Source organism: Chiloscyllium plagiosum, chromosome 6 (genome assembly GCF_004010195.1).
Source record: "Chiloscyllium plagiosum isolate BGI_BamShark_2017 chromosome 6, ASM401019v2, whole genome shotgun sequence".
In the NCBI taxonomy this organism is placed as follows: domain Eukaryota; kingdom Metazoa; phylum Chordata; class Chondrichthyes; order Orectolobiformes; family Hemiscylliidae; genus Chiloscyllium; species Chiloscyllium plagiosum.
In genome coordinates, this window is record NC_057715.1 from 89063612 (window position 1) to 89083822 (window position 20211).

Genomic DNA, 20211 nt, shown 5'->3' on the forward strand with positions numbered 1-20211 from the left:
GGGACTTTTGCTTGTCAAATGCCCTTTTAAGGGCTCACTTCATCATCATAATATATCTTCCTATCTCATCAAACATGACAAAGAAGCTGGACATCGTGCATTCTTGGCAAACAAATCAGGCCTGGTGACTTCAGTTCCATGCTTGTTCAAAAGGATCTCAACCTTGCTTAGGTCTAAACAGCATCACAGGGCAAAATCTATGGATACCAGCCACACAGACACCTTATCATGGACATTGACATCTGGCATTTAGCAACCCCTCATGACTATGGCAGGCTGCTCAGGAAGCAAAGATGTGTTTTCAAAGCATAGTAGCAACTAACATTGAAAGGCTACGGCGTGGAGAGTTTGCATGCATGGACAGCCATGCAGCGCTCAGACTGGATAAAGCTGCATTTCAGGTTGTTCACTTATACTTTTAGTATTCAGTCACTTCGCGCTTTGTGTGTGCATTTCCTTGTAATGTCTTGCCATGCCAATTAACATAGTAAATGACCAAACTTTAAAACCGAGGAGAAAGGAAACTAATCAAATACATTAACTTGATGGACTGAAATAGTTGCTTATGGAAAGAAGTATTATGAAAAAAGAATGTATAACTACTGAGCATGAAAGTTTCACATGGAATAAGGTGGATGAAGATATGTAGTAAACCAGTCATTCCTGGCAGTTTGTGGTTATCAACGCTTAACAGCAAATTAGGTTTTCAAGTAAGCCTCTCAGTGATTGATTGGAGATGTGAATAATAAATTTAGCCTGTTCTGTATAAACCTTGGCTACCATATTTTTGTCATTGTATACAATTGGTAAGTAGGAAGTGAAAGTCAAGGGAGCTAATTATTTCTGCAGATTGCCTTACTGATGAATAGTCTGTCATTCAGAGTTATAGCCTGAAGATTTATTGTGGTTTGATTTCAGTGTTTGGGTCATTATAGATATTCAGAAATAATTATCAAAGATGAAAGGAAAGCAGACATGATAAAGTGTATGATATTTCAGTTCTGTATCACATTCAGTATATAGAATGTGATCTTTGAGAAATAAGACCTAATGTTTTGTGCTAATATAGGAACAGTAACAATAGTATTTTTCCTGATACTTTTTAATGCATGTCTCAATAATAAAATAGATGAGTCTGGCAAATATATTATAAATTTGAATCTTTCAAATCATTGTGTTTGTAGAACACAATAATAGTTTTAATGTGGAGCTTTTATTTTTTTGATTCAAAGTTTATTTTCAAGTTGTCTTCAAGATTAGTGCTTCATTTCCCAGCTAAGCATATAAAGGTTCTTGATGACATTGTAAAAGTGCATAATTTTAGAGTATCACATAATCACTTGGGTAAAAGATAAAGAGTGTGTTACTCAGCATTTTGAAATAATTTTCTGTTTGTGAATAGAGTGTAGTGTGTTTCATTTATATCTTTGTGCTAACAATCAGGACTGAACTAACTAAACTCATTTGGTTCCTGTTTATCATGGGATGGTGAGATAGTTTCTAATTAAACAAAGGCAGCAAAACTACTTTTATTTGTGGATTTCAACAACTTAAAGACCAAAGTTCATGTTTTCAATTCTGACTCCACTGTATTATAGAAACAATAGTTTTCATTTAAACAGCTTCATATTTTGAAAGAAAGAATGCTAAATGTCAAGTAGGAGTGGCAAAACGATAAATACCAAAGTTTGAAGAAACAGTAAGAGGAAAAAGTCATTGCAGAGAATTTTGAAAATGGATTTGGAGGTGGTGAAGCAACATTCCAGAGGAAATGACTACAATGGCTGAATTAATGGCTGCCTGTGATGGAATGGAGAGAAGATAAAGAATAGCCAAATGTTAAAGGATGCGAGGGGGTTGAATGGATTTCAAATGGCAGAATGAACCGGAGGTTTTGAGATGTATTGATTGAGAGATAGATGTCATTGTGATGGTATAGCTTAAGTTTGAATACTCAATGAAAGAGGGTTTGAATAAACTGGAGGTTTTGGTTTATCCAAATTAGACAGTTGAGAATTGTAGAAGAAGTCATTGGACCAATGAAGGAGTCAGAAATTTAGACAGCAGCATTCATAACAGTTAATGTTGCCAAAGGAGTGTAGTGATTTAGAGGAGATAAAGAATGAATCTCTGAGTCAAACTCGTACTAAGAGTTTATCAGGTGGCAGACATGAGTGAAACTATAACAAATAAAAGGCTCAGTTATGTAGAGACAAGGAGTGATACTGAATATTAATACTGTCAAAGGTACCAAAGTCGCGAGAACACAGCATATAATTTTTAACTTTGAGAATGTCGCTTTAGGACTGCAAGCAGAGCAGAAACCAAATTGAACTGAAGTAAGAAAGACAGGGATATTTTGAAGTACTCTAGGACAAAAGCAAAATACTGTGAATGCTGGAAATCTGAAGTAAAGCAAGAAAATGTCAGAAACCCTCATCAGGTCTGGCATAGTCTGTAAGAAAAGAACTATCATTTCAAGTTTGATAATAAGTGATAAGTTTTGAGCAAGTAAAAGTGAAAGGCAGTTGGAGGAAGAACAAAGTAGAATATAAGACATAGGGCATAGCAGCAGACATTCAGCCATTTGGCCCATCGAGTCTACACCGCCATTCAATCGTGCTTTCTCAATCCCATTTTCCTGCTTTCTCCCCGTAACCCTTTGATCCCCTTGGCAATCAAGAACTTATCTATCTCTATTTTAAATATACTCAATGGCCTGGCCACCACAGCCTTCTGCAGCAATGAATTCCACAGATTCACCACTTTCTGCCTGAAGAAGTTTCTTATTATCTCTGTTCTAAACGGTCTTTCCTTTACTCTAAGGCTGTGCCCTAGGGACCTCATCTCTTCTGCCAATCTTCCCAATGTCTATTCTGCCTGGGCTGTTCAGTACAGGCCATTCCATTATAACATGCATTTCGTTAACTCAAATTCGCTATAACATGATTGACGAATTGGGGACACTGTTTCTAAGGCACAAAGTTTTAATGCATGTGTTGGTTATAAATGGTGCTGTTATTACACAATTTTCTTATAACACAGAATTGCATGAGAATGGAACTATTGCATTACAGCAGAACTGACTGTATTCTGTAAGTTTCAATTAGATCCCCCCCCCCCCCCCCCCCCTCCCCCCCCCCCCCCACATCTGTCTAAACTCCATTGAGTATAGTCCCAGAGTCCTCAAACGTTCCTCACATGTTAAGCCTTTCATTCCTGGGATCATTCTCGTGAACCTCCTGTGGACTCATTCCAGGGTCAGTACATCCTCCCTGAGGTGTGGGGCCCAAAATATCTATAATAAGGGAGGAAGACAGGGAAAATGACATTATGAAATGGTTTTATGCCACAATGCCAATGGTAACAGGATAAGTAAGGAAATGAAAATGTGTCCAGAAGATGTGTGAATGGCTTGATAGTAGTGTTAAAATTGAAAGGAGAGTGATTGAGAGAAACAAGAAAAGGAATAGAACCAGCAAAAAAACAATGATTTAAATCTGTTAAATGCAAAATGAAACCAGAAGTTTGTAAAGGACCCAGCCAAAGATGTCCCTCAATCTTGCATTGATTTTCATTGAAACCCTGCAGTAGATCAAGGACAGAAAAGTCAGAATGGGAGCAAAGGTAAAGAATTAAAATGGCAGGGTGCCGGTAACTTGGGATATGTTTGTGGCCAAAGTTGAGTTATTCCACGAAGTAGTAACCCCAGTCTACAGTTTTTCTCCTGATGTAAAGGTCACTTGCACCATATGCAGAATGGGACTTTTGTGGCTGGAGTGTAGGAGGTTGAGGGGTGATCTTACAGAGGCTTATAAAATCATGAGGGGTAGAGATAAAGTGAACAGCAAAGGTCTTTTCCTTGGGGGTGTGAGTTTAAAACTAGGAGGCACATTTTTAAGGTGAGAGGAGAAAGATTTAAAAGGGACCAGATCAGTAATCTTTTCACACAGGCTGCTTTATATGTGGAATAAACTGCCAGAAAAAGTGGTATATGCAGCTATAATTACAACATTTAAAAGACATTTGAATAGGAAAGGTTTAGAAGGATATAGGCCAATTGCAAGCAAATGGAACTAGTTTATTTTGAGAAACTTGGTCAGCGTGGATGAGTTGGACCGAAGGGTCTGCTTCACTTGGAAGGAATATTTGGAGCCTTGAGCAGTGAGAGAGGAGAAAGTACACAGAATGTTTGCATGGAAAGATGTCATATAGAAAAAGAATGAGATGACTGAGGAATGAATAATAGTGCAGAAACTACAATCACTTTGGAATATTGAGAAGGCAGGATGCTAATGTTATATTTGAAAGAAAAGCAAGATTAAAGTTAATGTGGTCGTTAGGAAGAATGCATGGGTGAGGATAGATTATTTGACGGGAACGTGATGGTCGTGATCTTGAAGAAGTTGAGAACTGATGTGATGAATTTGGGCTGGGAGAGTAATGGGACAGGTGGAGATAAAAGGAGTCGGTAAATGGTGTCATGTGAATAATGAATATGTAGTACAGAAGTATTAGAATAGGATAATTGAGGTTTCAGTTGGATGGAAGCGAAGGGACATTTATGAAGGATAGGCAATGGCAACTATGTAAGTGACATAAACAAGTGCAAGAAACAGATAATTTGTTTGGAGTGCAAAGTTGTAAGGCTCAATGAAAAGTTGTACGTTAATTTTTCCAGCAATTGCACAATATTGGAAATTAAAGTATTTTGTGGTGCTCTTGGTATGTACAGCTGACAGCACCATGGTAGTAGATTAATATCAGCCACTAAACGATTCAGCTAAAGAATGGTCTGAGTTTATTTATGAAGCAACTGTGCATTCCAGGGCTTCGGAAAGTGTTCACAATGTATTTTTAGAAACTTACTAGGATCTAACATCTCCACTTAATGAAAGATAATACTATTAAAAGAATAACTCCTCGACACACAGAGGAGAATTCCAAATTTCTTACCCGGAACTTTTATATAGTGCTCTCTAGTATCTGAAACACTGCTTAGGCTTTCTATTGGCATAATGGGGAGCACCTAATTTAAAGCAGAATTGGGCTTCTGATGAATCTTGCTCACAGCTGGTGTACAGGCTTTAAGTACACTAGGCACTTCACTCTCAAATTTCCTATACTCAACAACTTAGGTGAAATTTATATGCCACTACTTTTTAATTCAATCTTTTAAAAATATATATTTAAGACATTTATATTTAATAAATATTTACAATATTTATGTATTTCTAATAATATATGAATGTATATAAATTATATACATTTCATCACACTAGATCTGTCCAGTCCCAACAATACGCCAAAAAACTCAATGCTATATTCTCACCTTAAGCATTCAGTCCCTCTACCACTAGCGTTTGCTATCTACAAGGTACACTGTAACAATGTGTCAAAATATCTTCAACCACGCTTCTCAAAACTGTAAGCTCAAATAGAGAAAATCACCAACAAGCGCATGGGCATGCCATCATCTGAAATTCCTTGAATTTCATCATCTTCCAATGAAATGTATCACAATTTCTTGATTTTGTCTCGAAGTCCCTTCAGAACAGCATTTTGTGTGTACCTTCACCATATGGTCTGCAATGGTTCTAAAAGGTGGCTGCTCACCATCTTTTCAAGGTCAATTAGAGGCAAGCAGTTAAATTCTGGCTTGGCCAGTTCCACGCACATCGCTTGAATGAATAAGTTTTAAAAAGAGATGAATTTTTTTCTTTGTGTACAAGCTAAATAATAATTTAATTGAGGTGCTTTTCCAGTGCAGTGGAAGAGTGCCAATCAGAAGTCCTAAATTCAAGTCTCACCTCCACATGTGTCATCACATCTTTGAAGAGATTTGCAAGAATGGAGAGAGTGTGAAGGAATACATCTAAATCTAAATACAGGGTATTAATATTTTGAATTCCTTACATTGAATGTTCACAGTAAACATCACTACCATTTGAAACGTAGACTACAGTGGCCAAAACAACCACATACAGATAATTGTGACAACAGATTCATGGATAAAAGCACTTGCTAAACATTTTCTTTTGCATAGCAATTTTCTTCCTTTAAGCCTTTTAAATGCTGAGGGAAAAGAAACACATCCAAATTATGCAACGTGCAGTGAACTTGAGTGAAGTGAAGACACTTTATGGATTAAATTGTAGAGATCTTCTATGAAGTGTTCTTGAAGAGTTCTATTCATTCAACAAACATTTGAAACACAGATGCAGCCTTGTCAATTATTTACTGTTCATTATCCTGCAGAATGTAAAGACTTATTAAATTGTAATTTTTTTACTGCGTGTCACGTGTGAATTTACACTTGAATATGTGAATTAGTTTTCTGGCTATCATTCTTCATATTATTGATGGGATGGGCATTGGTTGTTATTTGATTATTTCAATCTTTCTGTATTTCTGCCAATAAAGAAACTTGAAAAAGACAGAAAGGGAGAAGTTGAGACTGGTTAGACTGAAACAGAAATGGACAAAAATAGACTTTTAGCACACTCATGCATAGTACTTATTTTATAGGCAAAACCAGGTTTAATTTGGAATGTCAGAGAAAGGTTGCCGTAACAGATTTTGTTTTGTTGGGAAGGCAGTGATATTCTTGTCCCACTTCGTGGAATTCCTGCAAAAGATAACCTATGTTACTGGTTTTGCCACCATGTTAAGCTTATAATTTTGAACTTTTATGGAGTTACTCATTGAAATCACCATGCTAGTAACACTAGTCAATGCACAATTCATTGATTTCTCAAAGTGATTAGTAATTGTATTATTATTCAACTCTAACAAATAAATTCATCATGTTCTCTCTGGGTAGTCAACAGCAGAATGGAACAAATTTTGAGAAGATTTGTAGCTCAGGTTGAGGTTTGGATATAGGTTTGCTCACTGAGCTGAAAGGTTCATTTCCAGACGTTACTAGGTAACATCTTCAGTGGACCTCATGCGAATCAATGCTGAAAATTCCTGCTTTCTATTTATATGTTTGGGTTTGTTTGGGTTGGTAATGTTATTTCCTGTGGTGAAGTCACTTCCTGTTCCTTTTCTCAGGGGGTGGCAGATGGAGTCTAACTCGATGTGGTAGGCTCCATCAACCACCCCCTGAGAAAAGGAACAGGAAGTGACTTCACCACAGGAAATGACGTCACTGGAAATGACATCACCAACCCAAACATATAAATAGAAAGCAGGAATTTTCAGCATTGCTTCCCATGAGGTCCACTGAAGGTGTTACCTTGTAAGGTAATGAAACATTTGGAAATGGACCTTCCAGATCAGCGCGCAAACCTAAATCCAGAATGGAATAAAGTTAAGTACCAAGTCCAGGATTTCTTTCATATCACCCATGTGGTTTGACAGTCATACTTATAATGCTGTGGCCATCATGAAATACAGAGGCTTCTATTCTCAATTTGGATGTTCATCAATCACTGATGAATACAGGGCAAATTGGTAAGTCAGTTATAAAAAAACATATGGGACACTTTGCTTTGCAGGTTGTATGTTTGCTTGCTGAGCTGGTAGGTTTGATTTCAGACATTTTATCACCATGCTCAATAACATAGATTTGGACCTCATTTACCAATCTCTGAGAAAAAGAAACAGAAATAATATCACCCACCTTAACAGACCAAGACACATTAAATTGAAAGCAAAACAGAACACCAGCACTTCAACGGAGGCTCACTGATGATGTGACCGAGCATGGTGACGAAATGTCTGAGAACAAACCTATCGGCTCAGCGAGCAAGCTTACAACCTGAACCTCAACCTGAGCTACAAATCTTCTCAAAAATCACAAAACTTTGCTTTGCAATTTGGCATTTGAAATCAAGGAAGTCATGCTTTTTTTCAAAGACTAGTTGAGCCCCAGCTGTAGTATGTGTACACTTCTGGGTGCCACACCTTAATAAGGATGCTAAGCCCTTGGTGAAGATGCAATGTAGATTTAGTATAATAGTATTATGGATGAAATAATTCAGTTATTTGGAGAGATTATAGAAAATGTGATTTTTTTTTTCTCCTCAGAGCCTGAAAGGTTAAGGGAAGACCTAATAGATATCTTCAAAACTGTGTGTGTCATCTTAAAGTGATGCAGTCACTTGCTTTCAAAAGATATTTTCTTCAGGTTCAAATATAATTTGAAATACCATGACTGCTCATCATGTTATATATTATGGTTATCAACCACTGGTGGTTTGTGGTTGATGTCGTTTGCTGTCAACAATATTCTTTCTATACTGAGTCTAATGGCCGACCGATTATTAGTTATTAATGATAAACCACTATTGAGTCTTAACTCGACAGGCATTTGTTTTAGATAAGGTATAGTTATCATATATAGCATGATAGTAATAGTTATAATTAATATTAACTAGTTGGGCAAGATTGCAACTATGAAGATGGCCTTTTGGTGCAGTGTTAGTGTCCCTATCTCTGAACCAAGATCACATCCCACATGATCTGGAGGTGTGTGATAATGTTAGAAGCATACTACAGTTTGTTCCTCATAGTTGCAGCTATTTGGTTACAATGTGTATCATGTCTGTCTCCATCGGAACCTAGTGCATGTCTAATTGCTTCTCCACTTGAAAGGCATCATCAAATTGGTGGAACTTGGTACAGCTCAACATGAACATTTTCAGGATCAGTATCTTATATAACAAAATAGCAAAATTATATTTCTTAGGAATTTTGCAATGGCAGTTAGAACTGAATTTGAGGAGAACTGCATCTCTTATTTTATACCTTTAATTATCTGTAATGCTAAATGTCCGTTACCCAGGATTTCTTCATCTGTAGAATTAAGACTATCTCACAACAACCATAGATACCACCTCAGTCTTCACAACTCAGGAGTGAGAGGTTCTGAATTTGAAGGTAACAAAGCAAGGGAATACAAAATAAATAATGGAGTGCTGAGGAGTATACCGAAATCTGTATGCTGACAGATCTCTGAAGGTAGCAGGGCAGGTAATTAAGTGATTAAAAAGGCATTCAGAATTTCTCCTTCATTGGCTAATGCACTGTTATAAAGTCTGAGCAGTTATGGAAGAACTGAATAAAATACTAGTTTGGCCTAAGCTAGAGTACTGCAGAGTTCAAGTCTTTTTGCTACATTTCACAGAGGATGTGATTGCAATGGAGAGTATGTAACAGAGCCTTATTAAGAATATGAGAATGTTGAATTTTAGCTCAGAATAGATTGGATAGGTCTGAGTTATTTTCTTTGGAACACAGGACACTGAGATGAGATTTAATTGAGAGCTATAAAATTGTGCAAAACCTTCACTGATGTTATAATAATAATTTATCCAGACAATTACCACATGCTAGAACTTTTTGAGCACTAATTCAGCTTTATTAATAATGAATAAAATTGCAATTTTCTCAGGTTGCTTTTTGCCTGTGGGAATTATTTCAATGAATATTTCAACACATTATTTTAATCGTGCTTCTGCAACCTCAAGTAAAGCAATATTTTATAGTTCCAAGTTCAGTCTGCAGAGGGACTATAGTCATTAAACTGCATGCTGTTTGGTTTGAGGTCCCATTGCATGATTTACAAGCCTTGTTAAAAAACCCTGTAAAAGGAGGCAAGCTGTGCATTTATAAATGTAATTTGATGCTGTATTTGCTAATGGTCTTGCTCTGATTTATGTGGATGGCAGTTTTTGCTGCCTTGTGATTCTGGTAGTATAGTTTGTTAATACTTGTTTACTGCCACAAAATAAATTCAAAAGGCCGTTCTTGTTGAAATTTTATGTAGATGAGAATATAATATGTATATCAAAGCGTGGAACTGCGGGAAAATAGAATATCAGTTGGGCATTACAGGAAATGACATCCAAAATCATTGATATCTTTTTGTTAAATTTAGTTTTAAATTTGCAATTGAAATTTTCTGTTTTCTCCAAAGTGTACTAATATAAATGGGAAGAAATGCTCCACACTATTTCACTGTCTCAAAGTTTTCAGTCTTGTTCTTAGAAAGAATAATAGACAACAGCAGTTGTTTTTCAAACAAAAAATAAATCTTACTGAATTGAAGTCTGTTAATACCTGGTGACTTTCAACATTCCACTAATTATGTATATGTATGATATGTTTTCACAGTCAACAAAATGATTTTTGGCGCCTGGACTATTGGGAAGATGATTTGCGTCGCCGACGCAGGTTCATACGCAATGCATTTGGATCAATACATCCTGAGGTCCTGTTGAAATCTGCGGAAGAATATGGTTAGTTTTAGTTATTTTTCCATAGGAGGGATTCCAGAGGAGAAAAGCACATTTGCATTGACAGGAGTACACTCTTTATAAAATTGAAAAATTGCTTTTATTGTTTCATTTATAATGCAAATCTTTTCCAGTAAAGTACATTTTACCAAGCTTGACAAACCATTTAAACTCCTCATGACCATTTATTGTATTTTAGCTAAGAATGCAATGCTAATCCACCACAGGGAATCTGAAATTTTTCATAGGCTGAGTTTTGCATCCATACAGTTAACAGGGCAGATGTTTGCACCATTGATGGGCCAATCTGAAAAGAAAGACAAATTCATTTAAATGCTATCAGCAAGCTAAGGTACCCTACTGCTTCATATCTGTTGAGGAATACAGCAAATGGTTGATTTGTATGTCAGATCTTGCCTGTGTTGAGGCAATGAGACAATCTTGAGTTGGACGAGAATTTGCCATCAGCAGATCAGATAATTTCTTAGGTCCCATGAGGAGCACAATTGTCTCTTCTTATTCCATACCAAGTTTCCTGGAAATTATTTTGAGTGTCCTTTGTCAGTCTCTTGTCAGTCCCTTTTAAGAACTGATGGCTAGGACACTCAACATCAAATGTCACTAGGTAGAGCACACATTCTACCACTTAAACATGAATTTTATGTTTCAACATCTATAGCCAGCCAATAGAACACCAATTAACATGTTTAATATCCTCAGTTACTTAATACCTGTTTTAGATAACTCCTTAATCAATTAAATGTCACCTGTATCAATACAGCAATGGTACATTTCCAATAAAAATTAATAGGGCAGTTCATGATGTGAAATTGAGGTCTAATATAGAAAATTCCACTGCAAAAAAAAATAATTTAGAGGCAGTGATTTGAATTTCTTTTCCAACATCTGTATTTATTCGTTCATGCAAAGGTTAATAGGTTATGTTGTTCTTCCAAATTAGTGTCACCGTAAATGGGCCATACAAGGTAGTTGGAGCTGTGCTGCATCTCAAAAGCTGAAATTTATGATTTTGAAATTTTGAATTGCTCAAGATTGGTCAATGATTTTTCTATTCTAACTTCAATCAAAGTAGTTAAAATATGTACTTATAAAGTCCTCAAAATGACAAACAAAAGATCTCCAGAGTTATTAAATTACCATGCTCATGGTGATCATGCTAAGCTAACTAACACTTTAGGTTGTCAAGTGAAAGGGATTTGGTTCTGCCTGCTGGTACACATTGCACCCCTGGTGTTGGCGTATAATTAATGGTGTATTGTAAGCGGCCATCATCTTGTAAAAAACCTGTAATCTTTTGCTCAAAATATGCTTTACGTTTTGTTCATGAGGACCTCTGTAATTAGCGTTTTGTGGAGACTGAGTATCCATGGGCCCAATTTATACCATCAACATGGGTATCTAAACCCACCAATGTTAGTGCTGAAAATGTGTTGCTGGAAAAGCGCAGCAAGTCAGGCAGCATCCAAGGAACAGGAGAATCGATGTTTCGGGCATAAGCCCTTCTTCAGGAATTCCTGAAGAAGGGCTTATGCCCGAAAAGTCGATTCTCCTGTTCCTTGGATGCTGCCTGACCTGCTGCGCTTTTCCAGCAACACATTTTCAGCTCTGATCTCCAGCATCTCCACCAATGTTAGTACAATGCATCCAATAGTGTTTTAGTGGGGTTTCAAATTAATAATTAAATAAAACGAAGAACTGTGGGTACTTGAGATCTGAAACAAACAAAAACAGAAATTATGGGAGAAATTCAGCAAGTCTGGCAGTATCTGTGGAAAAAAGCAGAGTTAATGTTTCAAGTCCAGGGACCCAGCTTCAGAACTCTCCTGAGTTCTGAGAAAAGTTCACTGGACTCAAGATGTTACACTGTTTTCTCTCCACAGATGCTGCCAGACTTGCTGAGTTTCTCCCACAATTTCTGATTTGTTTGTTGCAACTTAACATGCCCTATTAATGATCATTTCAACTACCATATAGCATCACATAAATATTTTGATTAACATCTATCCCCATTTCCGACAGCAAAGCATTTTTTCAGTCTTCATACTACCTAATTGTTGTTATTGGCTTTGCAAACAAAACCACAAATACACTTGTTTCTTCCAAAGCACCTTAATCTTGGACAACCTAACTAGCTGTTGTGGATTTTGAAATTAAATTTATTTTCAGATTTGAAATATACACTTTTTAGTTGTTACATTCTAATCATTTGTTTTAGTGAACTGTGTGCCCATATGTTAAAAGTGAGGCAGAATTGGAGTGTGCTAAAAGAACAGAAACCAAGAATATGAAAATCTTGCAATCTTTTCCAATTTTAATGGCTCAATCTGCTTTGAGTAAACATTCCTGAAGCCCAACTCAACACCTGCAAGGTGTATAAGGTGTCCATCAATTGGAAGTGGAAATTTTATGGCTTGGTGCATTGTTGCGGATTCCTAGGGAATGAGGCAGTCAGAAGGAGGAAGGTTCTAGAGGTAGTTGAAAGAGGCCAGTGTTACTGCTACCTCTGATCTGCAGAAAGATCTAACAGAAGTAATATTTTAAATTTCTTCCTGGCCCATTAGAACAAGCTTCTGCCATGTTTTTGCTCTCAGGCCACAGAAAATGCAAAATTCCCATTGGGGAATGAGTGTTATGTGTGGCATGGACTGCATGAGTAGCTGAAATTTTCAAATAAGTAGGTCCAGACATGACTTGAGCAAGATACCTGTTAATGGTATGATTTGTTACCATAAAACTTTTCTCGCTGAGAAAACCGTGGATTGGAGCCAGGAGAGAGAGTCTTCAAATTTTATTCCTCGACCACACCATGCTCAATTATAGAGTCAAAGAGATGTCCAGCACAGAAGCAGACATTTCGGTCCAACTTGTCTCTAGCTTCATCCCATTCAGTTACCTAATGAACAATAAAGCATCTGGTTGATCCCTAGATATCTAGTAATTACAGTTGCTGTTGAAGTATTTCAGCATCGTAATGCTACCCCATCATGTTTGAGTGACTCAACTTAAATCAGAAAGAGTTTATAGTATCAGGAATTTCAAAATATAAAAGCTGAAAGTTTTTTTATTACTTTTGAATGTATTCTTGGAGGGAGCAAAAGATTTTATACAACAGGTAACTCATCCGTACAGGACAATTTGTTAATGCTGAAATATCTATGGTCATATTCGTATGTTTAAACAATTCAAAAATAAGTATCTACGAAAAATGTTCAAGCATGTATATTTTTTACACATTGGCCTCCACAGCAACAATATTTTAGGAACTATTCTGGCTCCTAATGATGAAAAGTAGTCTTTCAGATGCAAATGCAGACTTCCATCAGAGGATGTCCCTAATCTTGTAAAAGCAGCACATACCCACTGATTTCTGCCAATATGCTGAGCGAGTTTATTTGTAAAACTTAAGTCCTTATTTTTATAAAACTGTTTTTACAACACTATTGATAAAGATAATATTTCATATTTACAAATTGATTTTTTTTTTCTTTTTAAACTAAATATCTCTAATCTCCATTTTTCTCCTTTATATTCTGTTGGCATGCACATGGAAGATTCTGACTAAGAGGCATTTTATTTACTCACAAACCTTCAGTCTTTAATAGTGCTGCCCTTCCAACTACTTGGTAAGGGAGAGTTGGAAGTTCGTTCTCTCTCTCTCTCTCTCTCTCTGTCTCTCTCTCTCTCTCTCTCTCTCTCTCTCTCTCTCTCTCTCTCTCTCTCTCTAACACCACCTCCCACTTCTATGTTGTACCTAATGATCTGGTCAAGATCAGCAATTCACCACCTGTGGAAAACTTGAATATAAATATCACATAAGGCCTGAATTCAAATGCTCATCAATCAATTTATGGTTCAGGACCACTAATATATTATACTACTTTTCACTATATAAATCCGGGAAGAGACTAGAGGATTCCTTCACCTCCATTCAATTACCTAATGAACAATCAAGCATATGGTTGATCTCTAGATTTCCAGAAATTATAGTTGCTGAAGAAGTACTTCAGCTTAGTAATGCTACCACATCATAATTGAGTGACACAACTTAAATCAGAGTTTATAGTATCAGGAATTTCAAGTAATAAAAGCTAAAAGTTTTTTTATTGCTTTTGAATGTATTCTTGGAGGGATCAAAAGATTTTGTACAGCATATAACTCATCCGAATAGGACAGTTTGGCCCAACATCAATTTGAGTTAGTGCTGAAATATTCATATTCATATGGTTAAACAATTCAAAATCCAACTTAGTAATTTAAAAGTATCTACAGAAAATTTTCAAGAATGTATTTTTACAATTCTAATCAAAAAATGCAGTATAAACAGAACACTGCGCAGTACACGATTAGGGGGAGAAATATCTCCACCGCAATAATATTTTAGGCACTATTCTCGCTTAAAATAATGAAAAGTAATATTTCAGATGTATATGCAGACTTCAATCAGAAGATGTCCAACGATTTCTGCCAATACACTGAGCGAGCTTAATATTCTTAAGTACTACATTCCAGCCTCTGCTCTGTTTTAACATGCAACCAATGAACATGATCAAATAAAATGAACGATTCCCTCCTCCACTCTCAGTGCAGTGTAATAGGTTTCTGACTACCCAATATAGGTTCGTTATTGGATTAATCTTTTGGGCAGCTGATTTAATTTCAACTTTGCTAAACATTTGAATATGCTGTGGGAAGTGTTGTGCTGATAATGAGTACTACTTTTGTCCATTTATCTGTTTGTACTGAAATAAATTGCTTACAGACATGAGTAGCCCCATAGACCTTTTTCTTAAAATTCAACATAACAGAGCAAAGAGGAACCACAGAGGAGTGGAGTATTGCTATAGAAGAGGAACACCCCCAGCAGAAGGGCAAATCTGCAGAGTGTCTTTAAGAAACAATTCACTTATGTCAATACCAATGAAGGTGTTTCATTTGGTGGAGGTACACTGCATGCAAAAAAAAAGATGGTGGTTGTTGTTGGAGATCAATCATTTTAGGTGAGGGATGTCACTGCAGGACTTTATCTGTGTAATATTCCCCAACTGTAGTCACAAGGGGTCATGAAGCCCAGGAGTAATCATTGCTATGGAGCTTCATCTCCATGTTGAGAGACAGTTTTAAGTCCTTGCATTTTTAAAAATTGTTTCTGTGGCTTAAATTTCTCAATCTCCTACAGCAGCAGATATAACAAGCTTTTTCTGCTTTTTTAAAAAAAAGAGATCTCCTTGCACCCTCTATGCTATATACACCCTCTTCAGATAGGCCTTTTACCACCCATGACTTGTATCGTTATAGAGTCATAGAGAAGCACAGCATGGAAATAAACCTTTTGGTCCAACTTGTCCATGCCGACCAGATATCCCAACCCAATCTAGTCCCACCTGCCAATACTCGGCCCATATCCCTCCATATCCATACTAGCCTCCTCCACTTCCTCTGGCAGCTCATTCCTTACATGTACCACCCTTTGCGTGAAAACGTAGTCCCTTAGCTCTCTTTTATATCTTTCCTCTCTCACCCTAAATCTATGCCCTCTAGTACTGGACTCCCCCATCTCGGGAAAAGACTTTGTTTATTTATTCTATCCATGTCCCTCATGATTTTATAAACCTCTATAAGGTCACCGCTCAGCCTCCAACATTCCAGGGAAAACAGCCCAATCCTATTCAACCTCGCTCTATAGCTCGCATCCTCTAACCCTGGCAACATCCTTGTAAATCTTTTCTGAACCCATTCAAGCTTCACAACATCTTTCCAATAGGAAGGAGACCAGAATTGGATACAATATTCCAACAGTGTTCTGCCTAAACCCTTCTTGCCCACTTTTTCATTGGCCTTCCCTCTATATTGTAGATGATGGACAGACATTGAGCACTTTTGGTGTGAGTTACTTGTTGGAGAATTCCCAGTAGTTGTCATGGTCAGCTGAATTTACCAAATATTGTTTGTATCAATTGCAGGCTGTTTCATGGAATGTTACTGTCCGTAACTGGTTCTGTCTCATGGGTTTTCTCACACAACTCTCTGCTGATCACATTATCACACCACTCTCTCACTATTTTAAGCTCACCAGAAGCAGAAATACTTGCCTCTGCCAGGAACTTCAGAGTTCTGACAGAGATTCATACATACCTGCTCTGCATCGCAATAGCAAGGTAAGAGAGGGTTGAGAAACCTTGATCATCCTTCAAGTGCCCCTGCCTTACAAAAACACAAGGTAGTGTCAGTAAGCACTTAATGGAGGAGAAACCACAGACAGGGTTCCCAGAAGTTTTCTCATAGGAAACTCCACTGGTGCCTGAGACTTCCATCTACACCCTGACTGTAATCCACAACCCTGTAGGAGTTTAAGCTGAGGAGGGTGAACCTGCATCTAGCCAGGATAGTCTTAGCATGTCTTAGGGCTGTTGACACATTTTGTTGTCTGTCCAAAATTCCAAAGCCATAGGCACGTTCCATCTGAATACCTTTGGACTGCACCTAAATGTAGTGGTAAGAAAAGGGGGGAAAAACTTTTACACTTTATTGTTACATCATTTTTATATATATATTCCCAGGACTGGATGGGTAAACTTAAGAAGGAGTTCAGAATCAGAGGTCACAGTCTTAGGATACAGGATAGGCCATTTAGGACTAAGATGAGGAGAAATGCTTTCATCCAGATAGTGGTGAGCCTGTGGAAATATCTGCCACAGAAAGTGGTTGAGGGCAAGAACGCGATAGATATAGTTTTTGGGCTAAAAGAATCAAAGGGTATGGGACAAAAACAGGAATAGGGTACTGAATTGAATGAGCAGCTATGATCATATTGAATGGTGGAACAAGCTCCAAGTGCTGAATGACCTAATCCTGCTCCTATTTTCTATGTTTCAATGAAAGCAAGGTAAGAGCCCTGAGTTGCATCTTGCTCCAAATAGATGGTGCAGTGGCATAGTGGTTAGCACTGCTGCCTCACAGCGCCAGGGTCCCAGGTTCGGTTCCAGCTTCAGGCAAATGTCTGTGTAGAGTTTGCACGTTCACCTCATGTCTGTGTGGGTTTCCTCTGGGTGCTCCGGTTTCCTCCCACAGTGCAAAGAAGTGCTTGTCAGGTGAATCGGCCATGTTAAATTGCCCATTGTGTTAGTCAGAGGGAAATGTGTCTGGGTGGGTTACTCTTCGGAGGGTCGGTGTGGACCTGTTGGGCCAAAGGGCCTGTTTCCACACTATATGGAATCTAATCTAATCTAACCTAATATATGAGGTGGGGGTCTGGCAGCAGCATTACTTGACGAGGTGTTTGTGCACTTCACTATTGAAATGGTGAATTGTATTTTAAGTGAGTCAGAGATGTGCCTTGATGATGTGGTGAGACTAGTGCATGTTCAATACCAAACACCATGGATGAAGAATGCAGATAGCTGCTACAGATAGAGTATGCTTGAAGATATTGGGGATTGCTAGACAAGATGGAGTTCTGGAGACGAAGTGGCGAGCTAAAGTTGACAGGTACCTGCTCTAATTTTGGGGTTAGCAATTGGCACTGTCTAGTTTCTGTGCGCCGTATGGGAGAATATCAAACTGTATATAAATGGGTCACCACTCAATAGTGAGATTCTCATCTTGCTATTTGAACCCTAGGTTGGAAAATCAGATTTTTTTGATGTCAAGATGTAATATTTTGTCATAATTTCCCAACTCACTTGCCCACATCGCTCAGAGGCTGGGAAAATTCAGTCCCATATTTGTATGGTTAGTCAATGTTCAGTTTCTGGTAAATCGTAGCCCCTCCCACTTCCCCCCCCCATGGGTGTTGACAGGAGGGCATTTGGCAATGGTAATGTCATTGGTTTATAGGTTCTCTTTTTTTGTTTGACGTCATTTCCTGGCACTTCTGTGGCATGACTATTGCTTTACACTTGCCTGAACACTGTCCAATTTTTTATTCCATGTGAGCATGGACTACTCCAGTGTTTGAAGAGTTACAGATAGCAATGAACATTATGCAGTCATCAGCAAAAATCTCTTGATTTAGTCGAGCAGAAGGGGTGTGCAGCAGCATCCCTACACCACTAATGCAGCATACATCTATGATTGTCAGTGAAAGGTCTATGCGGAATCATTGAGAATGGTGAAGATAGGAGTGAATATGTACTAGAGAACTCAACTATATTTGTCTTGTTGCTCTTGCGCATTCATGAAAATTCTTTGTGCATTGAGGCCATGACCTCTCAATCAGGGATTTTTCACCTTCTGGGCCAGAATACCTCAGGCTCTTGCCCTCATATTCTCTGTTCGAATCTCCAAGGATCTCCTATGCTTTTCATTAGCATCTTTTGTAAATTTGAAGAATAAAGTATTCAAGGTGAGTAGTCAAGGTCTTTTCCCCAGGATAGGAGAATCCAAGTCTATAAGGCATAGGTTGAACGTGAGAGGGGAAAGATTTGAAAGGGACCTAAGGGGCAACTTTTTCATGCGGAGGGTGGTGCATGTATGAAATGAACTGCCAGAGGAAGTGGTGGAAACTGGTACAAATACAACATTTAAATAGCATCTGGGTGGTTATATGAATAGGAAGGGTTTAGCTGGGTAGGGGCCAAACGCTGGCAAATGGGACTAAATTAATTTAGGATTCATGGTCATTATGGAGAGGTTGGATGGATGGGTCTGTTTCCATGCTGTACATCTCTATGACTCTCTGATGTATGTGCCATCATTTTGGGAGTCACTTCTCTGCTTTACAGAGGCATCAGGAGTACAGTGAAAAATTGTACACAGTAGATGAACATGTTAACTGGTTTCCAATATGATCAGGAGTGCTAAACAGTTAGTTAAATGGGTAAGTAGTCAAAAACTGCCTGTGTATCAAGAGCCATGTAAAGTTGCTCTTCACAGTCTTAAAATTGGGGCTGTTGTGAAGGCATTACCAAAGCAGAGAAGAATCTTAATTATAATTGTATTTAAGTGGACAAGGACTGTAGAATGCCGCAGCACAAAGGGATTTGGGGATCCATATGCATGAATCTCAAAAGGCAAGCATCCAAGTTTAGCAGCCGTCAGGGAGACAGATGGACTGTTAGCCTTTACTTCAAAGGGAATAGAATATAAGGAAAGTGATGCAGCAGGTCAGGCAGCATCTGAGGAGCAGGAAAAATCGACATTTCAGGCAAAACCTTCAGGGGTGGAGAGATAAATGGAAGGGGGTTGGGGCTGGGGAGAAGGGATCTAAGAGTACAATAGGTGTGGATGGAGGTAGGGATGAAGGTGATAGGTTGGAGAGGAGGGTGGAGCGGATAGGTGGGAAGGAAGAGTGGTGTCTTGTTAAAACTATCCAAAGCACTGTCAGACCACGCTGGGAATACTGTGAACAGTTTGGTTCCCTTATCTAAGGAAAGATATACTGCATTAGAAGCAGCCTAGAAAAGGTTCACTCAATTAACCCTGAGTGAGGGTGGGGTGATTTTCTAATCAGGGAATGTTGAGTAGGTTGGGCTTAAGATTCATAGAGAGCTCAATAGATTCTATGAGCCAATGTTGTTTCCCCTTGATGAAGAGTCTAAGACCAGAGGGCATAATTTTAAAGTAAGGGGTTGCCCATTTAAGACAGAGCGAAGGAGGAATTTCTTCTCTTGGAGGGGAGTGAATCTGTGGAATTCTTTACTGTAGAGGGATATTGAGGCTAGGTGATTAGATATATTCAAGACTGAGACAGACATATTTTTAACCAGTAAGCGAGTTAAGGGTTATGGGAAAAAGGCAGGAAAGGGGAGTTGAGGATTATCAGATCAGCCATGATCTCACTGAATGGCAAAGCAGACTGTATGGGCTGAATGTGTGGCTCTGGGAAAGCACAGCTGGTCAGGCAGAATCCGAGGAGCGGGAGAGTCAATGTTTCGAGTATAAGATCTTCGTCAGGAATGCTTATGCTCAAAACATCGACTCTCCTGCTCCTCAGATGCTGCCTGACTGG

General features: G+C 38.2%; 1 protein-coding gene across 1 annotated transcript in view; it reads left to right on the plus strand.

Annotated features, from left to right (window-relative positions):
* Nucleotides 1-20211, plus strand: part of nbeaa (neurobeachin a) — an 849844-nt gene that overhangs the window by 556469 nt on the left and 273164 nt on the right. The window contains exon 39 of the mRNA XM_043692709.1: nucleotides 10123-10247. Within this exon, the coding sequence (XP_043548644.1) occupies nucleotides 10123-10247 (125 nt within the window). The remainder of the gene's footprint in view (nucleotides 1-10122; nucleotides 10248-20211) is intronic.